Source organism: Gymnoscopelus braueri (assembly GCF_963280865.1).
Source record: "Gymnoscopelus braueri genome assembly, chromosome: 23".
Taxonomy (NCBI): Eukaryota; Metazoa; Chordata; class Actinopteri; order Myctophiformes; family Myctophidae; genus Gymnoscopelus; species Gymnoscopelus braueri.
Genome location: NC_137625.1, coordinates 14169669 through 14189546, shown reverse-complemented (window position 1 = coordinate 14189546; position 19878 = coordinate 14169669). Strand labels below are relative to the sequence as shown.

At 41.5% G+C, this 19878-nt stretch overlaps 2 protein-coding genes across 2 annotated transcripts; one reads left to right on the top strand and one right to left on the bottom strand.

Annotated features, from left to right (window-relative positions):
* Positions 1 to 1018: 1018 nt before the first annotated feature.
* Positions 1019 to 19623, bottom strand: LOC308079799 (glucoside xylosyltransferase 1-like). Its single transcript, XM_080421397.1, has 7 exons — positions 19327 to 19623; positions 15803 to 16019; positions 8578 to 8709; positions 7440 to 7691; positions 3977 to 4100; positions 3636 to 3808; positions 1019 to 1279 (listed from the first exon to the last, which is right to left on the bottom strand). The coding sequence occupies exons 1-7, from the start codon at positions 19539 to 19541 to the stop codon at positions 1118 to 1120; spliced, it is 1275 nt and encodes a 424-aa protein (XP_080277523.1). The 5' UTR covers positions 19542 to 19623; the 3' UTR covers positions 1019 to 1117.
* LOC308079798 (E3 ubiquitin-protein ligase TRIM39-like) lies at positions 12612 to 15905 on the top strand. Its single transcript, XM_080421396.1, has 3 exons — positions 12612 to 13085; positions 13304 to 14900; positions 15715 to 15905. The coding sequence occupies exons 1-3, from the start codon at positions 13011 to 13013 to the stop codon at positions 15771 to 15773; spliced, it is 1731 nt and encodes a 576-aa protein (XP_080277522.1). The 5' UTR covers positions 12612 to 13010; the 3' UTR covers positions 15774 to 15905.
* Positions 19624 to 19878: the final 255 nt, after the last annotated feature.

Genomic DNA, 19878 nt, shown 5'->3' with positions numbered 1-19878 from the left:
CTCTTCCAAAGTTCTGCTGACCTCTTTGCTAGTGTTTCTGGCAGGAGGGATGATGCTAGAACCTGGTGATGTTGCAAATTGAAACACCAATCCTCCTTCCGTATTAACCTGAGGTGACGTTGTAAAAAAAAAAGGACAAACACGAAACTTTTTGATACTTTTCAAAACATTTTGATGCCATACAGAAAGATGGTCAGTACCGAAATTGGTTAAAATACCAAACCACAAAAGGGCCTTTCTGTGTGGAGTCTGCATGTTCTCCCTGTGTCCCCTAGGGTAATACTAGGTACCCTCACAAAAAACATGCAGTAATCCTGGTCTCTACCCTGGTCAGCCGGGGTGCCTGATGGAGGGGAAAGGAACTGGTTGGAATAACGTGTTCCTTCCACACGCTACGTCCTACCGGGGAAACTCCCCCCTGTCAGGTGATAAGAAGCGGCCTGCTAACTCCTCATGCATTGAAGGAGGCATGAGCTCAGTTCTGGGCTCTCCCTAGGCTGGCAGAGGGAGAGTAGCGCCCATGATTACATAGTACTGGGTGAAAAAACTCATGGGATAAAAAATACAACATTTTATCATTTTATGCCTAGCCCACAAGGATTGGTTGGGAAGACCATGCTCACCTATTGGCATTAAACTGTAAGTAAAATCTGTATGAGTCTGTGAAAGACTTGATTTCCTGAAACTCACATCCAGCACCTTTAAAATTCATCAATCCAGGATAAAAAAGTACCACTGCTGTAATTTAAAGTTCATCTTGTACTCGCAGAGTTCATTTTAAAAGAAGAGGTGTCCTGTGCCTCCCTAGCCTGGTAAACCCTCCCTCCGGAAATCTCATTTCCATTTGATTCCTGGAATCAAATGGAAATGAGATTTCCGGAGGGAGGGTTTACCAGGCTAGTGCCTCCCTCACTGAACCTTAATTAGTGTTGCGCGCGGAAATGTCTCGGCTATTTTTGTGAAACTGGCGTGGCAACTAAGTATAAATCAAGCTTTACTGAGGTATTCTCATTATGGATGGAATGGAAGACTTCCAGCGTTCCTCTTTGTTAAATCCAGCGCTCAGCTCCCAGGCCAGTTTATAGCAGGCCAGTTTAGTACCCATCTGTACTGTTCGTTACCGTCCACTAGGGGCACTGTGGTTGATGACAGCCAGGCTCTGGGCCAGTCCCTTGGTGAGGAGCGCGTGAGATTTCCCGCAGTAGGTATGGGTGGTGTTCTGCAGCACCTCCTCTAGAGGAACCAGCAGAGAGGTCACTGGGTCGGCTCCGAACGTGTACTGGGAAGACAAGAAGAATATTTGTGTGTTAGTCTTCACCGTTTTTTACACATCTGTTCAGTGAGCTCTATTTTAACCCATTAAGACCTGAAGCCGATTCGACATGTCTCCTAAATCCCAACAGTTTTCTGAAAAACGTATGGTCTATATCAGTGGTGCTCAAACTTTTTCATGTCAAGGAGCCCCAACATTATATATATTTGGCCGTGGACACCCATCTCAAAATATTTTGTTCCAGGGACCCCCAGAAGCAAAGATTTGAGTTAAAAATGTTCGCTTTAAAAATATATATATTCAAAGGTTTGCACAAATGTTCACGATTTTTTTTCACGTGAAAATTATTAGAAAATAAAGCAAATATCACATAATTCCCCACTTTTATTTCTAAATTCTATGAGGCTAACTATTAACCATAGTTGTCACAAATGTCTTCCATTTGTCTGTGTGGTGAAGGATATAGATATGAAAGTGTTTCATAAGCAGAAGGTCCTTGGTTCAAATCTAGCTTTTGGAACATTTTCACTCTGTATCTATAAGCAATTAGTTGTCACAAACATCTTGCCACAAATCTTGCATGATTCTGGGGTGAAGGAGATACATCTTTGATTTGTAAATAGAATGGTTCAAAACAAAGGTGTTTTTGCAAGTTTTTACCTGGCTCTAATCTTTCGCTGAATAGCGTGCAAGAGAATTGAATCCATATGAATCACGGTGGTGCAGTGGTAAGTTACTGGACGTAAAGTACAGAGACTGTGAGTTAAAAACTCAAATAAACTTTTTCAAACATTTGAACGCTGTATCTAAATGATATGGGGCTAAGTAGTAGTTGTCACACACATTTTCTGTCTCTGTGTGGTACAGGATATATAACGGTGTCTAATAATCGAAGGTTCTTGGTTCAAATCCACCTCTGTAACATTTTCACTCACAAAACACATCTTGCATGCTTCTGTGGTGCAGGAGATACACCAGTGCTTTGTAAGTTGTACGTTTTTTTCCCCCCCAAGTTTGTGCCTGGCAGTAATTCTTCACTGAAGAGCATGCAAGAGAACTGGTTTATCAGGAACAATGGGGGTACAGTGGTAAGATACAGAACCTCAAGTACAGAGACTGTGAAGATAATTGGTTCAAATCCACCTTTTCTAAGATCTTCACTCTGCAATGTAGATCTGTGTGTGTGAGTGTGTGTGTGTGTGTGAGTGTGTGTGTGTGTGAGTGTGTGTGTGTGTGAGTGTGTGTGTGTGTGTGTGTGTGTGTGTGTGTGTGTGTGTGTGTGTGTGTGTGTGTGTGTGTGTGTGTGTGTGTGTGTGTGTGTCTGAGGCAGTGTGAAATCTTAGAACCGGGTAAAGGTCAGGGGTTTCCTGCTGCTTCGAAATGGGGTCGTTTATCACTCCCCACAAGCCCGGCTAGCTCAGTCGGTAGAGCATGAGACTCTTAATCTCAGGGTCGTGGGTTCGAGCCCCACGTTGGGCGCAGGCTTTTGACTAGAGGCTAAGATCGAACGATATGGCACTGACGCCTGAAGCTGCAAAAATAACTGAAATTGCAGCAAAAGCTGTGTCATATCATGATATGCATTAGGAATTAGGCTCTGGAATCACCCACGGTGACTCTGAGAAGGAAGGGACAGATGGATCACCATGCCAAAAAAACTGCCTCCCGTCCGCTCCCATTCTATCTCCTTGCAAAAAAACTATTTTCCTAACTTTTTACAGTGGGGAAAACGAGTCCCGTTCGATCCGAGATCACTCCTCCCATGGTGACTCGCGTGAGAGATGTTATTGTTCCAGGCGTTAGCCAGGACCATCCACCATCGTGCACGCATCTATTGTTTACAATCGGGTGCTCGTCGTGGAGTCTGCAGCTGTAAACAGCGTAGCGTTACAAACGGTGAGATCTCTGGCACTCAACGTCACTTTTTTTAAATCTCTGGCACCGAATGTGTTAAAAGTAAATTCTTTGCCACAAAAAATAAGTTGAGAGCGTTTTGAAGTTTTAAAACAGTGGAGAAAACACCGGACAAAGTTTCAATGGCCGCCGTTCGTTTTCGCTCAGCTTGCAGTCGGCTCCATTCGGGTTCACTCGGCTTCCACCTGATTGGCCAACATGCGCTGTCAATCACAGAACAATGCGAGGACGCTGATAGGAGAGTTCATGTTATGAACTCCCCAGAAACGCCCAGACAGGCGCTCAGGCCAGACTCCTTCCTAAAGTCAAATGGAAATGAGATTTCCGGAAGGGGGTGTGGTTTTTTAGTCGGTAGAGCATGAGCCTCTAAATCTCGGGGGCGTGGGTTCGAGCCCCATGTCGCTAAGCACTCACACACATGTCCCACGCTTCATGCACACACACCCACCTGTTGTATGGCGTTGTAGATGGCTCTGAAGGCAGGCTGTTTGTGGTTGTGAAACACGCCTCTGTTACCATGGAGGATGTAGACCCCGTTTTCTTCGGCCGAGGCGCAGTTGCTGCCGTAGATGCAGTGGTCGGGGCGGTAGTTCCACTGGCATGGGAACTCCAGCAGTCGTTCTGAAGGGGCACAAACACACGTTGGTATGACTATACTATTATGACTATGTAAAAAATATAAGTATAAGCTGAAAGCCATGTGTGTGTGTGTGTGTGTGTGTGTGTGTGTGTGTGTGTGTGTGTGTGTGTGTGTGTGTGTGTGTGTGTGTGTGTGTGTGCGTTCCCTACCAGGATTGTGGTGGAAGATGATGTTCAGTAGGTCCTGGTCTCCCCAGGTAATGTTCAGTTTGTATTTCTGTAGCAGAGGCATCAACAGCTCATCCCAGCGCAAACCCACAGACGTCATATCATTCTGAAAACACACACACACACACACACACACACACACACACACACACACACGCGGGAGAGAGATGATATTCATCACACTATTATGATCCATCAAATCCCAGTTTAAATCAGCCTTCATGTCACAGAAACTGAAGTTATGAGAGATTAAAACACATTAATTGTAACGTCCATACATACATTTAGACACATTTATATCCACTGATGCATTTGAAGGGCGTCGCAAAGCATGTGGTGATGAAGGAATGTGTTTGTTTGTTTTATCTGCCAGGCCACTGTGATTGAATAGCCGTTTTTCTGCAATATCTTTTATATAATGTTCCAAGTGCAGCTTCAATGGTCAAATCCAACCATCGAAGCTGAGTGCCAAGCAGGGAGGCATTGGGTCCCATTTCTGTAGTCGTTGGTATGGGATTGAACCCCAACCTCACCAGTGTCAAGGCAGACACTGTAACCACAAAGGCCACTGCACTGGTGTTTTTCTTCCATTAGTAATGTAAATTGCTAATTGCTATGCGTTGTGAGCTTGTAGAACTCTTATTTTTGCAACTTTTTAAATGATGTTGATATATTGAATACAATGACATTCCTACAAATAGGGACACCAGGTTGAAAGCATTTAAAAGCTCCCATGCTCCAGGTGAGGCTCGAACTCACAACCTCGGCATCACTCTGCTGGTAACTGTCTTATAAGTACCGCGCGCTAACCGATTGCGCCACTGGAGCCCCATATCCAGAACTAGAATATTGTAAGAATTGAAGATAAAATTAGTTCCTTTATGTGTTGCAAATTGTCAATGTTGTGTGTATACTGTAAATACCTGTGTGTGTGTGTGTGTGTGTGTGTGTGTGTGTGTGTGTGTGTGTGTGTGTGTGTGTGTGTGTGTGTGTCGACACGGTTCACTTCCCTGATGAGTCGGACATTTCCTTCTTCACCAGGGTACACTAATTATTTATTTGCTGTGTTCTTTATCCGTAGTTTAGAAATGCAGATGATATGGCATTTCATAATGTTACATTTTTGTACGTTTGGATCCCGGGGAGACACCACACATCTCTTTTGGTCTTGAGCTGAAAGGTTTATGAATGGGTTTGTAGTCTTGAAACAAATCAGGTCTTTGGTTTTGTTACATAAATGTATATTTCAATTCACAAGTGTGAAGTGTGGTGAGATTATCTTGTTGAACAAAAGGTGTGCAAGTCTTTTTTCTTTGACTTTGCTACAGAGCTTATTACCCAATGCAGGTTTTTCATGGATCTCTGACATTTACAACCAACCTGTAGCACAAGGGGAACCTCTTGTGGCCAACAATTGTACTAAACAACAATAAAATTCCACTATTTAAAGATGTGACAGCAGTGCTTTCAACTTAACTCATGGGCCAAGATTTAAATGCACAGCATGTACATTATGCAAGTTAGATATAACTTTAATGATTACTTACAGCCCTATAGTTACAGATACTGAACAATGAGTACAAGAAATGATCCGTAAAACATGAGAATAAGTCCGATAGAGCAGCAGTTGCAAAACACGAGCAGACCTCAAGGGTCCACCATCCATCAAGAGGAATGGTTTACTTTCACCATTTTATTCAGTAGATATCAGCAGAGTGAGGAAAGGTATGAATAAAACTGATTGGAAGACTATTCTAAGTTTCACATCTTCATTTCCACTTATGGTAGAGACAGGTACACAGCTTCATACTGAATACCCATGACCTAGGACCTATGAGCTTGTAGATCTGCTATTTTTTGGAAAAATCATGGGAAATCGCGGGTCTTTGAATATAGATATTTTTAAAGCGAACATTTGTAACTCAGATCTTTGAACCCCAACCTCACTAGTGTCAAGGCAGACACTGTAACCACAAAGGCACACTGGTGTTTTTCTTCCATTAGTAATGTAAATTGTTAATTGCTATGCGTTGTGAGCTTGTAGATGTCTTATATTCGCAACTTTTTAAATACAATGACATTCCCACAAATAGGGACACCAGGTTGAAAGCATTTAAAAGCTCCCATGCTCCAGGTGAGGCTTGAACTCACAACCTCGGCATCACTCTGCTGGTAACTGTCTTATAAGTACCGCGCGCTAACCGATTGCGCCACTGGAGCCCCATATTGATGACCAGGATATTATAAGAATCGAAGATAAAATGTGTTCCTTTATGTGTTGCAAATGTGTGTCAATGTTGTGTGTATACTGTAAATACCTGTCGGTGTGGTGTGTTATATACAGTATATGTTTGTGCATGCATGTGTGCAACACAGAACGACACTGATTTGTCAATTTTTTAAAACGCCTTGAGCCAACGGCTTCGGATGCTGTCAATGCACTAATACTGAATACTGACCTACCCACGTTTAATCAGACTACTGATTGTTGAGATACTGACCTACCGGCGGGGCTCAGTCCACAAAACATGATTTACGATTCCGTGCCTATCGGTACATACTGTAACTCGGACGATGCTGAGTAGGCTCAAGCGAACGTCGCAACATTCGGCACGGTGCCTCTCGTGGCTCCGGTTCGCTTGAGACGGCGCGCCTCCGACGCGGTCCAAAACTATACTTAACCCATTAAGACCGGGAACGCATCTGTGTGTCATTTTTAGATTTCTTTTGCTATTCAAAAACAGCAGATCTACAAGCTCATAGCACGGCACCGAGTGTGCACGCTATCAGATTGTAGATCTGCTATTTTTTTTAATTGTTGTGCTAATCTTTGAATATGTTTATATTTTTTAAGCAAACATTTTTAACTCAAATCATTTTAAAAAATATATATAAATATATATTCTTTGCTATAATACGTATATGTATTTGGCCGCGGAACCCCATCTCAAAATATTTTGTTTCAGGGACCCCCCAGAAGCAAAGATTTCAGTTACAAATGTTCGCTTTAAAAAAGTATATATATTCAAAGATTTGCACACATTTTCACAATTTAAAAATAAATAGCAAATCTACAAGCTCATAGCGCTATGAGCTTGTAGATCTGCTATTTTTGAATAGCCAAATAAATCTTAAAATGACACAGATCACACGTTCCCGGTCTTAAAGGGTTAATACAAAACACCATCAGTATCTCACCAATCAATAGTCTGATTAAACGTGGGTAGGTCAGTACAGACCAATCAAATAGTCTGATTAAACGTGGGTAGGTCAGTACAGACCAATCAAATAGTCTGATTAAACGTGGGTAGGTCAGTACAGACCAATCAAATAGTCTGATTAAACGTGGGTAGGTCAGTACAGACCAATCAAATAGTCTGATTAAACGTGATAATGTCCCATTCAGAGCATCGACAGCATTCCGAAATGGGTGCTTGAGGCTCACCTTGAAATAGGTGTTCCTTATCCTGGTCAGGTTCATCAGCATCACCCCGGAGTTGATGCCCGTCCGGCCGTAGTAGGGGTGCCGGGCGAAGCGGCTGTACCACGCGATGCGGGGCTCTTCGTGTTCCGGGGCGACGGCCGCCAGCTGGGTCGAGTTGAAGAGAGACAAGAAGTCCCACAGCCGGTCCACGGGCTGTAGGAAGAGGATGTCCGAGTCCACGTAGACTAACGAGTCCACCTGCTTCAGGATCAACTGGACACACGGTGGGACAAAACAATCTTGTTAAGACCTGGAACGCATCTGTGTCATTTCTTAATTTGAGCTATCAAGCATTATTTTACACTTTGGCTATTCAAAAATAGCAGACCTACAAGCTCATAGCGCGGCACCGAGTGCCGCGCTATGAGCTTGTAGATCTGCTATTTTTGAAAAATCAAGAAAATGTGTGCAAATTAATAAATTTATATTCTTTTAAAGCAAACATTTTTTACTCAAATCTTTGCTTCTGGGGGTCCCTGGAAAAAATATGTTGAGATGGGGGTCCGCGGCCAAAGACATAAGTTTGGGGATCCTTGACATGAAAAGGTTTGAGCACCACTGATATAGAAACATACGTTTTTCAGAACACTGTTGGGATTTAGAAGACATTTGTAGAATCGGCTTCAGGTCTTAATGGGTTAACAAATAGACGTGAGAAGGTGTGTGTTAGGTCAATGAGGAGAATGTCTTCATCAAATGAGACATCCATGATCCACCATTTCGGGGATAATTTATACAGGCCTAGTACTTGTTGGCTGCAACAGTTTAACACTTTGCAGATTAAATGATCTATATTTTAGAGATATCTGTTGAACTTCAAATTGATTATTTCCCCAAATTGGATTTAGAACAATTTGGAGCGTTGCAGCATTGTGTCCTGTCCATCGTTGTGTATGAAGGGATTTCCTGGGCTGGCTGTACACACTGAATTATCTCCAGATTTTCTCCCTCACAAAATACAATAATTTTGCGCTCAAATCTAAAACTACATAACTATGTAAATAATGAATATCACCAGTATTCAGAATTTCTACTGTTATTTTTATTTTAGGTTTGGCTAGTACCATCACCGTACTCACATGTACGTAAGAATACTCACAGGTAGGAAGAGTCTCTGAGAGGCACAAGGTTTAAAGAGTTTCTTCCACTCCACAGCGTTGTCACTGGGGAAGCTGATGGAGTAGACAGTGTAGTGAAACCTGGAGCGGATGAAGACAGGCCAAGATTCCAACTGGAAGCAAACAGGACAGAACGAAACACAACACACAGTGTATAACTTAACTTAACTTAAACAGCGTCAGTTGACCAAATTGGTCTCTGACTGACACACACATATTTGCTTGTAGCGACTTACAGTAACATACACGATTAATACCCACATACACACAGATTTTGGGGTTCCCAACTTCCCGCGATTTCCCACGAGTTTTCCCAAAAATAAGCTCATAGCGCGGCACTCGGTGCCTCGCTATGAGCTTGTAGATCTGCTATTTTTAAACAGCCCAAAGAAATCTAAAAATGACAGAGATGCGTTCCCGACTTGAATGGGTTAAGCCAATTGTTTGTTTGTTTGCCTAAACAAAAAGTTGTAAAACATTGCTGTTTGAAGGCATTCAAAGTATTCTTTTGCATTGTAGAGTGGTCTCCCTCCTCAATTGTTGTAGCATGACATAAAACTAGCACATCATTTTGATTGATAAATAACGTGTAGATTTTTATAGCAGCTAACAATAGTACCTTGTTAAATCACCTAATCTTCCTTCCCTGTAATTTTTTTGCAAGTAGTTAATTATGTTTAACCATTTTCAAAATGCCCTCCCTATGTTTTAAAATTATTTAAACATTTTTTTAAACCTTTAATTCAGCTATTTTCACTATTTATCGAAATAGCTAAAATAAGGAAAAACCTTCTTTGGACCTGTAGAGGAATTGTGAGTAATGAACGAGGTCTGGCTGCAATGTTTATTCTTGCTTCCCACTGTGCTCTGGTACTTTTCCAATTTGAGTCAGATAGTAGCAGATAGTAGCGGGGCCTCTTGACAGGATTTGATATAAACCAGTGTGGTCTCACACAACTACACCCTATGCCTGTGTGTCTATCTTATAGCACACCACTTGTTGCACAGTTGTGGGGAAATGTTGCACCCTGAAACTCTCTAGCCCAGTGGGTCTCAATGTGGGGGTTCCAGGGGGTCCCCAGCAAAATGTGTTAATATAGTGTCACAATAATTCTAACCTTTTATACTTTGGCTATTCAAAAATAGCAGATATACAAGCTCATAGCGCGGCACCGAGTGCCGCGCTATGAGCTTGTAGATCTGCTATTTTGGAAAAATCTTGAACATTTTTGCAAAAACATCCATTTTAAAGCGAACATTTGTAACTCAAATCTTTGCTTCTGGGGGGTCCCTGGAACAAAATATTTTGAGGTGGGGGTCCGCGGCCAAATACATATCATTTAGGGGGTCCTTGGCATGAAAAAGTTTGAGAACCACTGCTCTGGCCCAGTGGGTCTCAAAGTGGGGCTCAGGGACCCTCAGGCTCAGGGTTCCTTTACAGGGTTGCAAATGGACCCTTACGGGTCTGTAACTCTGAGAGTGTACCAATGGATGTGTACACTCTCAGAGATGGGGGTCCTTGAAATAAAAAAAAAGTTTGAGAACCACCGGTCTAGCCCGTCAAACATAAAGCCTACAACCATGAGATTAGGAGTCAGTGCTCTATCTCTCTACTGAGCGAGCAGGTTCTGTGCAATGGTGATAAGCAGCACTAAAAGGAAACTCCTGACCAGTGGTGGAAAGAGTACTACATTTTTTTACTTAAGTAAAAGTATCAATACTGCAAAGTAGAAATACTCTGTTATAAGTAAAAGTCCAGAATTCAAAATGTACTTGAGTAAAAGTACAAAAGCATTGGTATCAAAATGTACTTAAAGTACCAAAAGTAGAAGGAACTCATTATGCAGAATGTCCCATTTCCAAGTTTTCAAATGTATAAAAATCATTTGCGATGCATTGTGAGCTTGTAGATCTGCTATTTACAAATGGCCGAAATGTATATAGGGCTGAAGTGGTTAATGTACGTTTTGTAATAATAATCAAAATCTACAAAGTAACTAGTAACTAAAGTTTTCAAATAATTGTAGTGGAGTAAAAGTATAATATTTGCCTCTGAGATGCAGTGGAGTAGAAGTAAAAGTACTGAAAATTGGAAATACTCCAGTAAAGTAAAAAATACCTCAAAATTGTACTTAGTAGTACAGTACTTGAATACATGTATTTAGTTACTTTACACCACTGCTCCTGACCTTTAGCCAATTTAACCCTTTTCAACCTAAGGCGTCCCTAATTAGGGAAGTTATTATTGACTGACATTTTCAAAAATCGTCATAAAACATTGTCTAGATAGATAGATAGATAGATAGATAGATAGATAGATAGATAGATAGATAGATAGATAGATAGATAGATAGATAGATAGATAGATAGATAGATAGATAGATAGATAGATAGATAGATAGATAGACAGATAGATAGAGTCAATTCTGTAAGCCTAGTGGTTGGCTAAATTAGCTGCAGAATGCGGACTACATTCACACGCAGACACAAACGAATGCCAGACTTCTGCCTGGATGATAAGAGATGATAATAATAATATTAAACAGCCTGTTAAGTCAACAAACCATACAGTACAGACAGCCTCCGTAACAACAAATGTGCTATTAGTATTAAGCAATATTTGACAGACTTTGTCAGACACATGATGGTTGATAAGGCACACATACTGCATATAGAAAGGGAGCTTAAAAGCAATGTTGGAAAAAGTACTGAAATGTTTTACTTAAGTAAAGGTATCAATACTGCAATGTAGAAGTACTCTGTTACAAGCTAAAGTCCGGAATTCAAAATCTACTTGAGTAAAAGTACAAAAGTAGTGGTATCAAAATGTACTTAAAGTACCAAAAGTTAAAGCACTAAAATGTTTGAAAATAGCAGATCTATGTGAGCTTGTAGATCGGCTATTTTCAAATAGCCTAGGTATAGAATAGGGCTGAAGTGGTTAATGTGTGTTTTATAATGTAATAATTTATATCTGCAAAGTAACTAGTAACTAAAGTTTTCAAATAATTGTAGTGGAGTAAAAGTACAATATTTGCCTCTGAGATGTAGTGGAGTAGAAGTAAAAATATAGACAATTGGAAATACTCCAGTAAAGTAAAAGTACCTCAAAATTGTACTGTACTTGAGTAAATGTACTTAGTTACTTGTGAAGTAACCTAATTAACACCACTGCTTAAAAGGAACTGTGAATGTTGAAAATTTGTGTGCAAGTAGGAAAAACATAATTGTTGGAGAAGCCATTTCAGCTCTTCTCAGACACAATTGTATGAAACCTATAGATTAAAATTATAATACGACACGACAACTACTGCAAAACCTGCATCACACATTACTGGGACACTAATGACGTGTGTCAGTGTCCACTATGTAAAAGAACCTTCTATAAGAGACCAGGTGTCTCTGTCAATACTTTCATCACAGAGTGGCTGATCAATTCAGAAAGTCAAAGCAGTCGAAAGCGATTTCCAACGCAAACCAAGAACCCGTTAAACCAGATCAAGTCTCCTGTGACGTCTGTAATGTAAAAAATAATAATAGTGTAAAAATGTTAACACACTGTATTGACATTGTTATTCATCACTTTTCAACTTGATCACAGCCTGAACGATGCCAGTTAAGGGTTAACTTCTGGCAGGTAGGAGGAGCCATGCTGAGTAGCAAAGGAAAGTATAATCAGACCCACAGCAGTGACAGCAGAGCACACATCCTACTACGATCAAAATAAATGTTCTCCTCAGTGGGTTGACCAATTGATATGACCTTGCACACGGGCATTGACCATTGTCATATGAAGAGAGTGACTACGCCCATTTCCCCCCAAATTTATTTGCATGTTTTGCCACTGGCTATGGGCTCTCTGTAGCCTAGTCATCCAACCAGAGGGTGGAACTAGCTTCGGGGTTACACACACACACACACACACACACACACACACACACACACACACACACACACACACACACACACACACACACACACACACACACACACACACAGCACAGAGAACAGCAGCAGAGAGAGATCTGACTCAGCACTACCAAGTTATAAAGGACTTTGATTAAGGAGCCGTGTCCACAGAAAGCGTTGTATGAGCGGAGGAGCACTTTGGTCATCATGCCAAAAGCGCTCACAGAGAGTTTATTGACATCTGCATCGTTTGCACTGATCAACCGTAGCTGTGTCTGAACGTCATGTCATCTGTGTTGTTAGCACAAATAAATAGCCTAGCTGAAGCAGCGTAAACATGGACTTCTCATGGTTGTTGTGGTAACGACTCGACTCAGCGTCAGGTCGTAAAGGACAGGGTTGTCAGACACAGCCAGCAGGATCAAATGAGCAGAGCTCCTCTCCAAAGGTTTAAGTACACATAGAGTGCATAAACCCAAAGTCTGCGTATGGGCTGGGTGCGCACATGCCCAGGTATGGACTAGTTCTCTACAAAGTCTTCAAATCAACAGGATTTTCTCATAAACGTAAAGAAAGACAGGTGAGTTCTGTACAGAACATTTGCCTTGTAATCCCATGGCTCTATATTTCTACAGTTATTTGTCAGAATTAGGTAAAATCTAAGTGTGTCTGACTTATGTTTCTCAATATAAAATAACATATTATATAGGTTATTTTACTGTATGCTGTGAATGAAGGTTATTAATATAAATGAAGAGAATCGTTCAAAAACTGCATTTCTTCCACTTTCTTTCTCAGTGTGAAGAAATGGCCTCTGCTACCAGTCTCCTGTCTGAAGAGCAGTTCCTGTGTTCTATCTGTCTGGACGTGTTCACTGATCCAACCACCACTCCATGTGGACACAACTACTGCAAAACCTGCATCACACATTACTGGGACACTAGTGATGTGTGTCAGTGTCCACTATGTAAAAGAACCTTCTATAAGAGACCAGGTGTCTTTGTCAATACTTTCATCACAGAGATGGCTGATCAGTTCAGAAAGTCAAAGCAGTTGAAAACGACTTCTAACACCAACAAAGAACCTACGGCACCAGATGAAGTCTACTGTGACGTCTGTACTGAGACCAAGCTCAAGGCCCTGAAGTCCTGCTTGGTGTGTCTGATCTCCTGCTGTGAGACTCACCTGGAGCCTCATCAGAGGCTCACAGCGTTAAAACGACACAAACTAATCGACCCCGTAAAGAACCTGGAAGACATTATGTGTAAGAAACATGACAGACCTCTGGAGCTGTTCTGTAAAACTGACCATGTGTGTGTTTGTCAATTATGTACAGAGTCAGACCACAAGTCACATCAAATTGTATCTCTGACTGAGGCATATGAAGGAAAGAAGGCTGAGCTGGGAAAGACAGAAGCTGGAGTTCAGCGGATGATCGAGGAGAGACAACTTAAGATTCAGGAGGTCAAACACTCAGTAGAGCTCAGCCATAAAGATGCAGACAGAGAGATTGCAGACAGTCTGCAGTTATTTACTGCTCTGGTGAGCTGTATTGAGAGAAGCCAGGCTGAGCTCATTGATGTTATTGAAGAGAAACAGAAAAGAACAGAGAAACAGGCTCAAGCCTTCATTAAAGAGCTACAAAAGGAAATCACAGAGTTAAAGAAGAGAAGCTCTGAGCTGAGGCAGCTCTCACACACTGAAGACCACCTCCACCTCCTCCAGAACTTCCCATCCATCAACAGCCCTCCACCTAACAAGGATCGGACAACGGTCAATGTCCATCAGTCTTCATATGTGGGGACTGTGAGGACAGCTCTGGCTCAGCTGGAAAAGACACTCAGTCAAGAGATGGAGAAGCTGTGTGATGCTGAGATGAGGAGAATCCATCAATATGCGGTGGATGTGACTCTGGACCCCGATACAGCAAATCCCTTTCTCATTCTGTCTGATGATGGAAAACAAGTGAATTGCGGAGACATGCATATAGGCCTACAGAAGAATTTCCCAGACAACAAAAAGAGATTCTATCCAAGTCCCTGCGTCTTGGGAAAACAACGCTTCTCCTCCGGACGATTTTACTACGAGGTTCAGGTTATAGGGAAGACTGGCTGGACTATAGGAGTGGCCAAAGAGTCTGTCAACAGGAAGGGACAAATCGTACTATGCCCAGTCTACGGCACCTGGACTATATGGCTGAGGAATGGAAATAAGTACGAAGCAAATGCCAGGCCTCCTGTCCTCCTCCCTGTAAGAGAGAAGTTCCAGAAAGTGGGAGTGTTTGTGGATTATGAAGCGGGTTTGGTCTCCTTTTATGATGTGGAGGCCAGAGTTCATATCTACTCTTTCTCTGGTTGCACCTTCACTGAGAAACTATATCCATACTTCAACCCAGGTAAAAACTCTGCTCCACTGATAATCTCTCCTGTCAATGACACTGGTTAGTGGTTAGACTTCTTACAGTGTCTATAGTCTCTCTCGACAGATGTGTGTTGGCTCCCACAATTTTAAAAAGCTTCCGCATTTCTAGGTCAAGGTCCATCAAGGTCCATTATTTATTGGGTATTTAAGCCACGGACCACCATTTGATGAGATTTAGCCTCTCAGACTCAAAACTTAGAATATTTTGTTATCGTGGTTGGATAAGATTTTGTCCACAATTCCATGCTGTATTGGTGTGGTACCATTAGGAGAGATAACAGGCAAACGTTGATCAAAATAACAATTATTTTACATTCTCTAATTGTGTAGACTTCTTGTAAATTAAGTAATGCAGATGTTTAACAATAATTTAAAGGGGTAGTTCACCCCCAAAATAACTTTTTTTCTATTGATTACTGACCATCTGGAGCCTTGAATTCATAGATATTTTTTTGTTTTTGTCACATTCCTAAGCCAATAATTTGATTATAATAAATGTGTCCCCATTGATTCCGGTAGGAGACACAAATGCATTTGTGTCTCCTACCGGAATCAATGGGGCTAAATTTATTGTAATCAAATAATAAAGGAAGGAATGCGACAAAAACAAAAAAATATCCATGAATTCAAGGCTCCATGGGGTGAGTAATCAATGGAAAAAAAGTTATTTGGGGGGTGAACTACCCCTTTAAGCGTAAAATGAAACCAAATGGACCCGTTTCATTTTACGCTCTCAAGAGTTGAAGATCTATAAGGGTCCATTTGGTTACCAACTCTCCATCATTTAGCTGGGGACCACCTGGAACCCCCTCAAGGACCACTGGTTGAGAACCACTGGCCTAAATAATGCCTACTGGAAGATCCTACAGTACTCACGGCTTCCATGAAGCTGGAATGGAGCTGGTCCTCAGCGAAGATGTGCAAGCAGAGGCGTTTGCTGCTGAGGAGGACAGCTGACTTCAGCATGGCCAGGGTCTCCTCCAGCCTCTGGCCACAGGCCACCACCGCCAGGTGCATCGGGGACGGGGGGCTCGTCTGCCTGCTGCCGCCACCACCACCACCATCTGCCTGGCCACGCTGACGCATGATGTACCTGATGATGAGGGACAGAGGGAGGAAGGAACAGAGACATAAATACATATAAATGTATACTCTGATATTAACCCATTGAGACCTGAAGCCGATTCTACATGTCTCCTAAATCCCAACAGTTTTCTGAAAAACCTATGTTTCTATGTCAGTGGTGCTCAATCTTTTTCATGTCAAGGACCCCCAAAATGATATGTATTTGGCCGCGGACCCCCATCAAAATATTTTGTTCCAGGGACCCCCAGAAGCAAAGATTTGAGTTAAAAATGTTCGCTTTAAAAATATATATATTCAAAGATTTTCACACATTTTCACGATTTTTCAAAAATAGCAGATCTACAAGCTCGTAGCGCGGCACTCGGTGCCGCGCTATGAGCTTGTATATCTGCTATTTTTGAATAGCCCAAAGTGTAAAATAATGCTTTTTAGCTCAAATCTAAAAATGACACAGTTCCAGGTCTTAATGGGTTAAGGGGATATTTCACTTTAAAAACAATGTGTGTCATTTTATCGTCTACTCAGGCTTTTGTTAGCCCCCCAGACAGTTTTTAAGTTGCTTGATTCAGTATTTAGATATTTGATCCTCATTCTCAGACACGCTCCCTTCCTGTACAAACCCATTGTAACTTCAAACTCTTTTAACCATGTTAGATTCATCGGAAACACCCGTCCTTGGTTCTGCTGACTGATATTGTCCTTCTAATATGTGAGGAAACCGTGTTTTTTCAATTACTCTTTTCATTTTTTTAAAATATTTTTTTGGGAAAATACAAATAATTAAATGCAATAAAAAAAGTAATCAAAAAAACATGGAAACAACCCCCCCTCATGTATTAGGAGGGCAGGATGAGTCACCAGAACCAAGGACGGGTGTTTTTAATGAATATAACATGTTAGAAATGGAGTGAAGTTATAATGGGTTTGTATAGGAAGGGGGCGTGTCTGATAAAATTATATCAAATATCTAAATACTGAATCAAGCAACTTAAAAACTGTCTGGGGGGCTCACAAAAGCCTGAGTAGACGATAAAATGACCCAATTTTTTTTTTATTAAGTGAAATATCCCTATAACTCTGAATAACACAGAGAGTGTACAAATGGAACCAAATGGACCTGGAAAGGGTCAGGAAAAAGACAGTGGTCTTTATTTATAAAAAATTAATATTGTAAAATAGCTCTATATACTGAGCAATCATTGCTATAGAAGAGTGTTTGTTCAGTAATAGGGGTCGGCCTGTCTCTCCAGCTCTTTTGTAAAGAGAAAATACATTTTCAGGACAGGATACCAATGTTAGCCAATCAGGAGAGAGAGCTCATACAGGATAAACAAGTGAAATTGGAAGTGATGGAACAAAAAAATTAGTAATGAAAATTGCAACTGAAACGCTAGAAAATGTTAAGCAGATACTGTAAGTGATATTTGGATAGTTCTCTCTCCTAAACGGATACAATGAAATTATATTTTCTGTTAGAAAGAGCTGGAATGATGGGGAGAGCCCCGTTACTGAACAATCAACAATTGCTATCGGGGGAAAAAACATGTTTTCTTTTCACAAAAACAGAGTGAGAGAGACAGTGAGAGGAGATGGTAAAGGAAAAGAGTGAGCCAGAGGTAGAGAACAGAAGGGACAAAGGAAAGAGGAAGGATGTAGAAGAGACTGATACCAAATCTGTCCACTGTTTGGTAATGTTTTCATGCAACTGTGATTGTGAATACAGTCTGTGTGAACCTAAACTTTTATCCTCTCTGTCACCTCTGACATCTGCTATTTCCTCTCCCTCACTCCCTCACTCTCTCAGAATACGGGGTGAATTTTAGCAGGTCACCGTTATCATCTTGTATTGTGTTGGCCGTCAATCAATTATTCCATGTTGACTGATTATCACTAATAAAAGTTTGACTTGCACTCCACATTCAAAGGCGCACACTTGGAAATCAATCAATGGAGTTAGCTGGCTTTGTTAGAAGCGCTTTTTAATACTTTTCATTGGTTCAATATGTTTTTACCAACAACACAGACATAAATAGTGTTCAATAGCGTTGATTTATGAAAAAGATGCTCAAGGAATGTGACTGAATCAGTAAAATTACCATCAGTTAATTATTAATTGCCAAATTCAAGATGGCATACCAGGTGATATCCCTAGCCGGGAGGGAATATGTCAAAAAATCATAAAGATTGTGGATTTGGCAATAAATAATTAAATTATGGTAATTTTACTGATTCAGTCACATTCCTTGAGCCCTGAAACCTAGGATTGGACACAAAAAACACCTTTCTAGGTTGAGTAATGAATGAGATTGTAAAGCAGCATCGCGGACGCCAACTTGAAAATGATAGAGAAGTTAGATTTTCCCCAAAAATGTGTATGCTATTTAGCATGCCCAATAGTAAAAGAATCCATTGAAAAATATTTTCTATCAATTATTTGGGGTTTCAACCATATATATTGCAAACAGACCACTAGGGGACGACCCCAAGTTTGCCCAAGGCCAAGTTTGCGATGCCTTTTGAAAACCTTATGCCCATACCTAGAAACATCATGCCAAAAAAATCAAAAACTTCTGACCAGGTGCACAACCTTGATGATTTTTGACGAATTCCATCCCAGCTATTGCAAAAAAGTGGTTCTCTTATAAAGTTGCGGCCGTCCTAGCCATGGTTCACATGACGCTTGTCTGTCACAAGCGTCATGGCGCTACTTGTTCCTGATTTTTGAAATTTCTGTATTTACAACCCCGTACTCTACATAAACGTTCAAATTTCAAATATAAAGTGCTGACCCCATGGCCATGGATCTAACAAGTTAAAACGCGCGGGTCTAAGTACCCGTATCTTCTGTTTTGTTCAATAAAAAGCATTTAATCCGATCGGTGGCCATTTTCTCAGAATTTTCTCCATATGCTTTCAACTACGCGACCTTATCGGTTGGGAGGTGTACTGCACTTTGATACATTGTAACTATTAAAAAATGGCCGCCGATAAGAGTAAAATGCTTTTTATTGAACAATACAAAAGATACGGGTACTTAGACCTAGGCGTTTTAACTTGTTACATCCGTGGCCGTGGGGTCAGCACTTTATATTTGAAATCTGAACGTTTATGTAGATGTACGGGTTGTAAATATAATAATAAAAAAAAACAGGAACAAGTAGCGCCATGACTGTCATGTTTCAGGGCTACGGCCGTCCAGTGACTCTCGGGTTTCTTGCAGGGCGTACCAAATGGACCCTCACACAGTAACTCTGATTATGGGGGGCATTGGGGGGGGGGCGTTCCTGTAAAAGTTTAAGAACAATCGACTTCACCTGTTGTACCAGTGTTGTTGTTGTTGGTTTTCGGAGCCTGTAGTTTTGTCTGAGGAGGACCCTGATCGCCTCCCGGCTGCGACTCTCCATGATGGGACGATGGAGGTTTTTCCTCCTCCTCCTCCGTCCGGATAGAACAGTCTACTGTAGGCATAGACAGCGGAGAACACGGCGAACAGCGTGCAGAGGAGCAGAGCGCGGAGGTAGCGCCGCATGATGATGGTGATTCCTCCAGGCTGCAGTCATGACATGAGAACGACGGGACTCTCTCTCTCTCTCACTCTGTGTTAACGGGACTCTCTCCCAGTCTCTCTTACTCTGTGTTAAATGTCGGGACAGAAGAACAAGGGAACCCGTGTGTCTTTTTTTTTCCTCCGTAGGGGGAGGGGTGTTAGTGCACAATAAACACACGCACCCCCCCCCCTCCTCCCAGCCAAATAGTATTATAGTCACAAAAGGAGGCTATTACTTTACCATTTGGTGGCAAAATGTTGTCAATTGTTGCTGAATGTTTTGTGTTTTGCGTTGGCTGCCTATTTGCAGTGGTGTAAA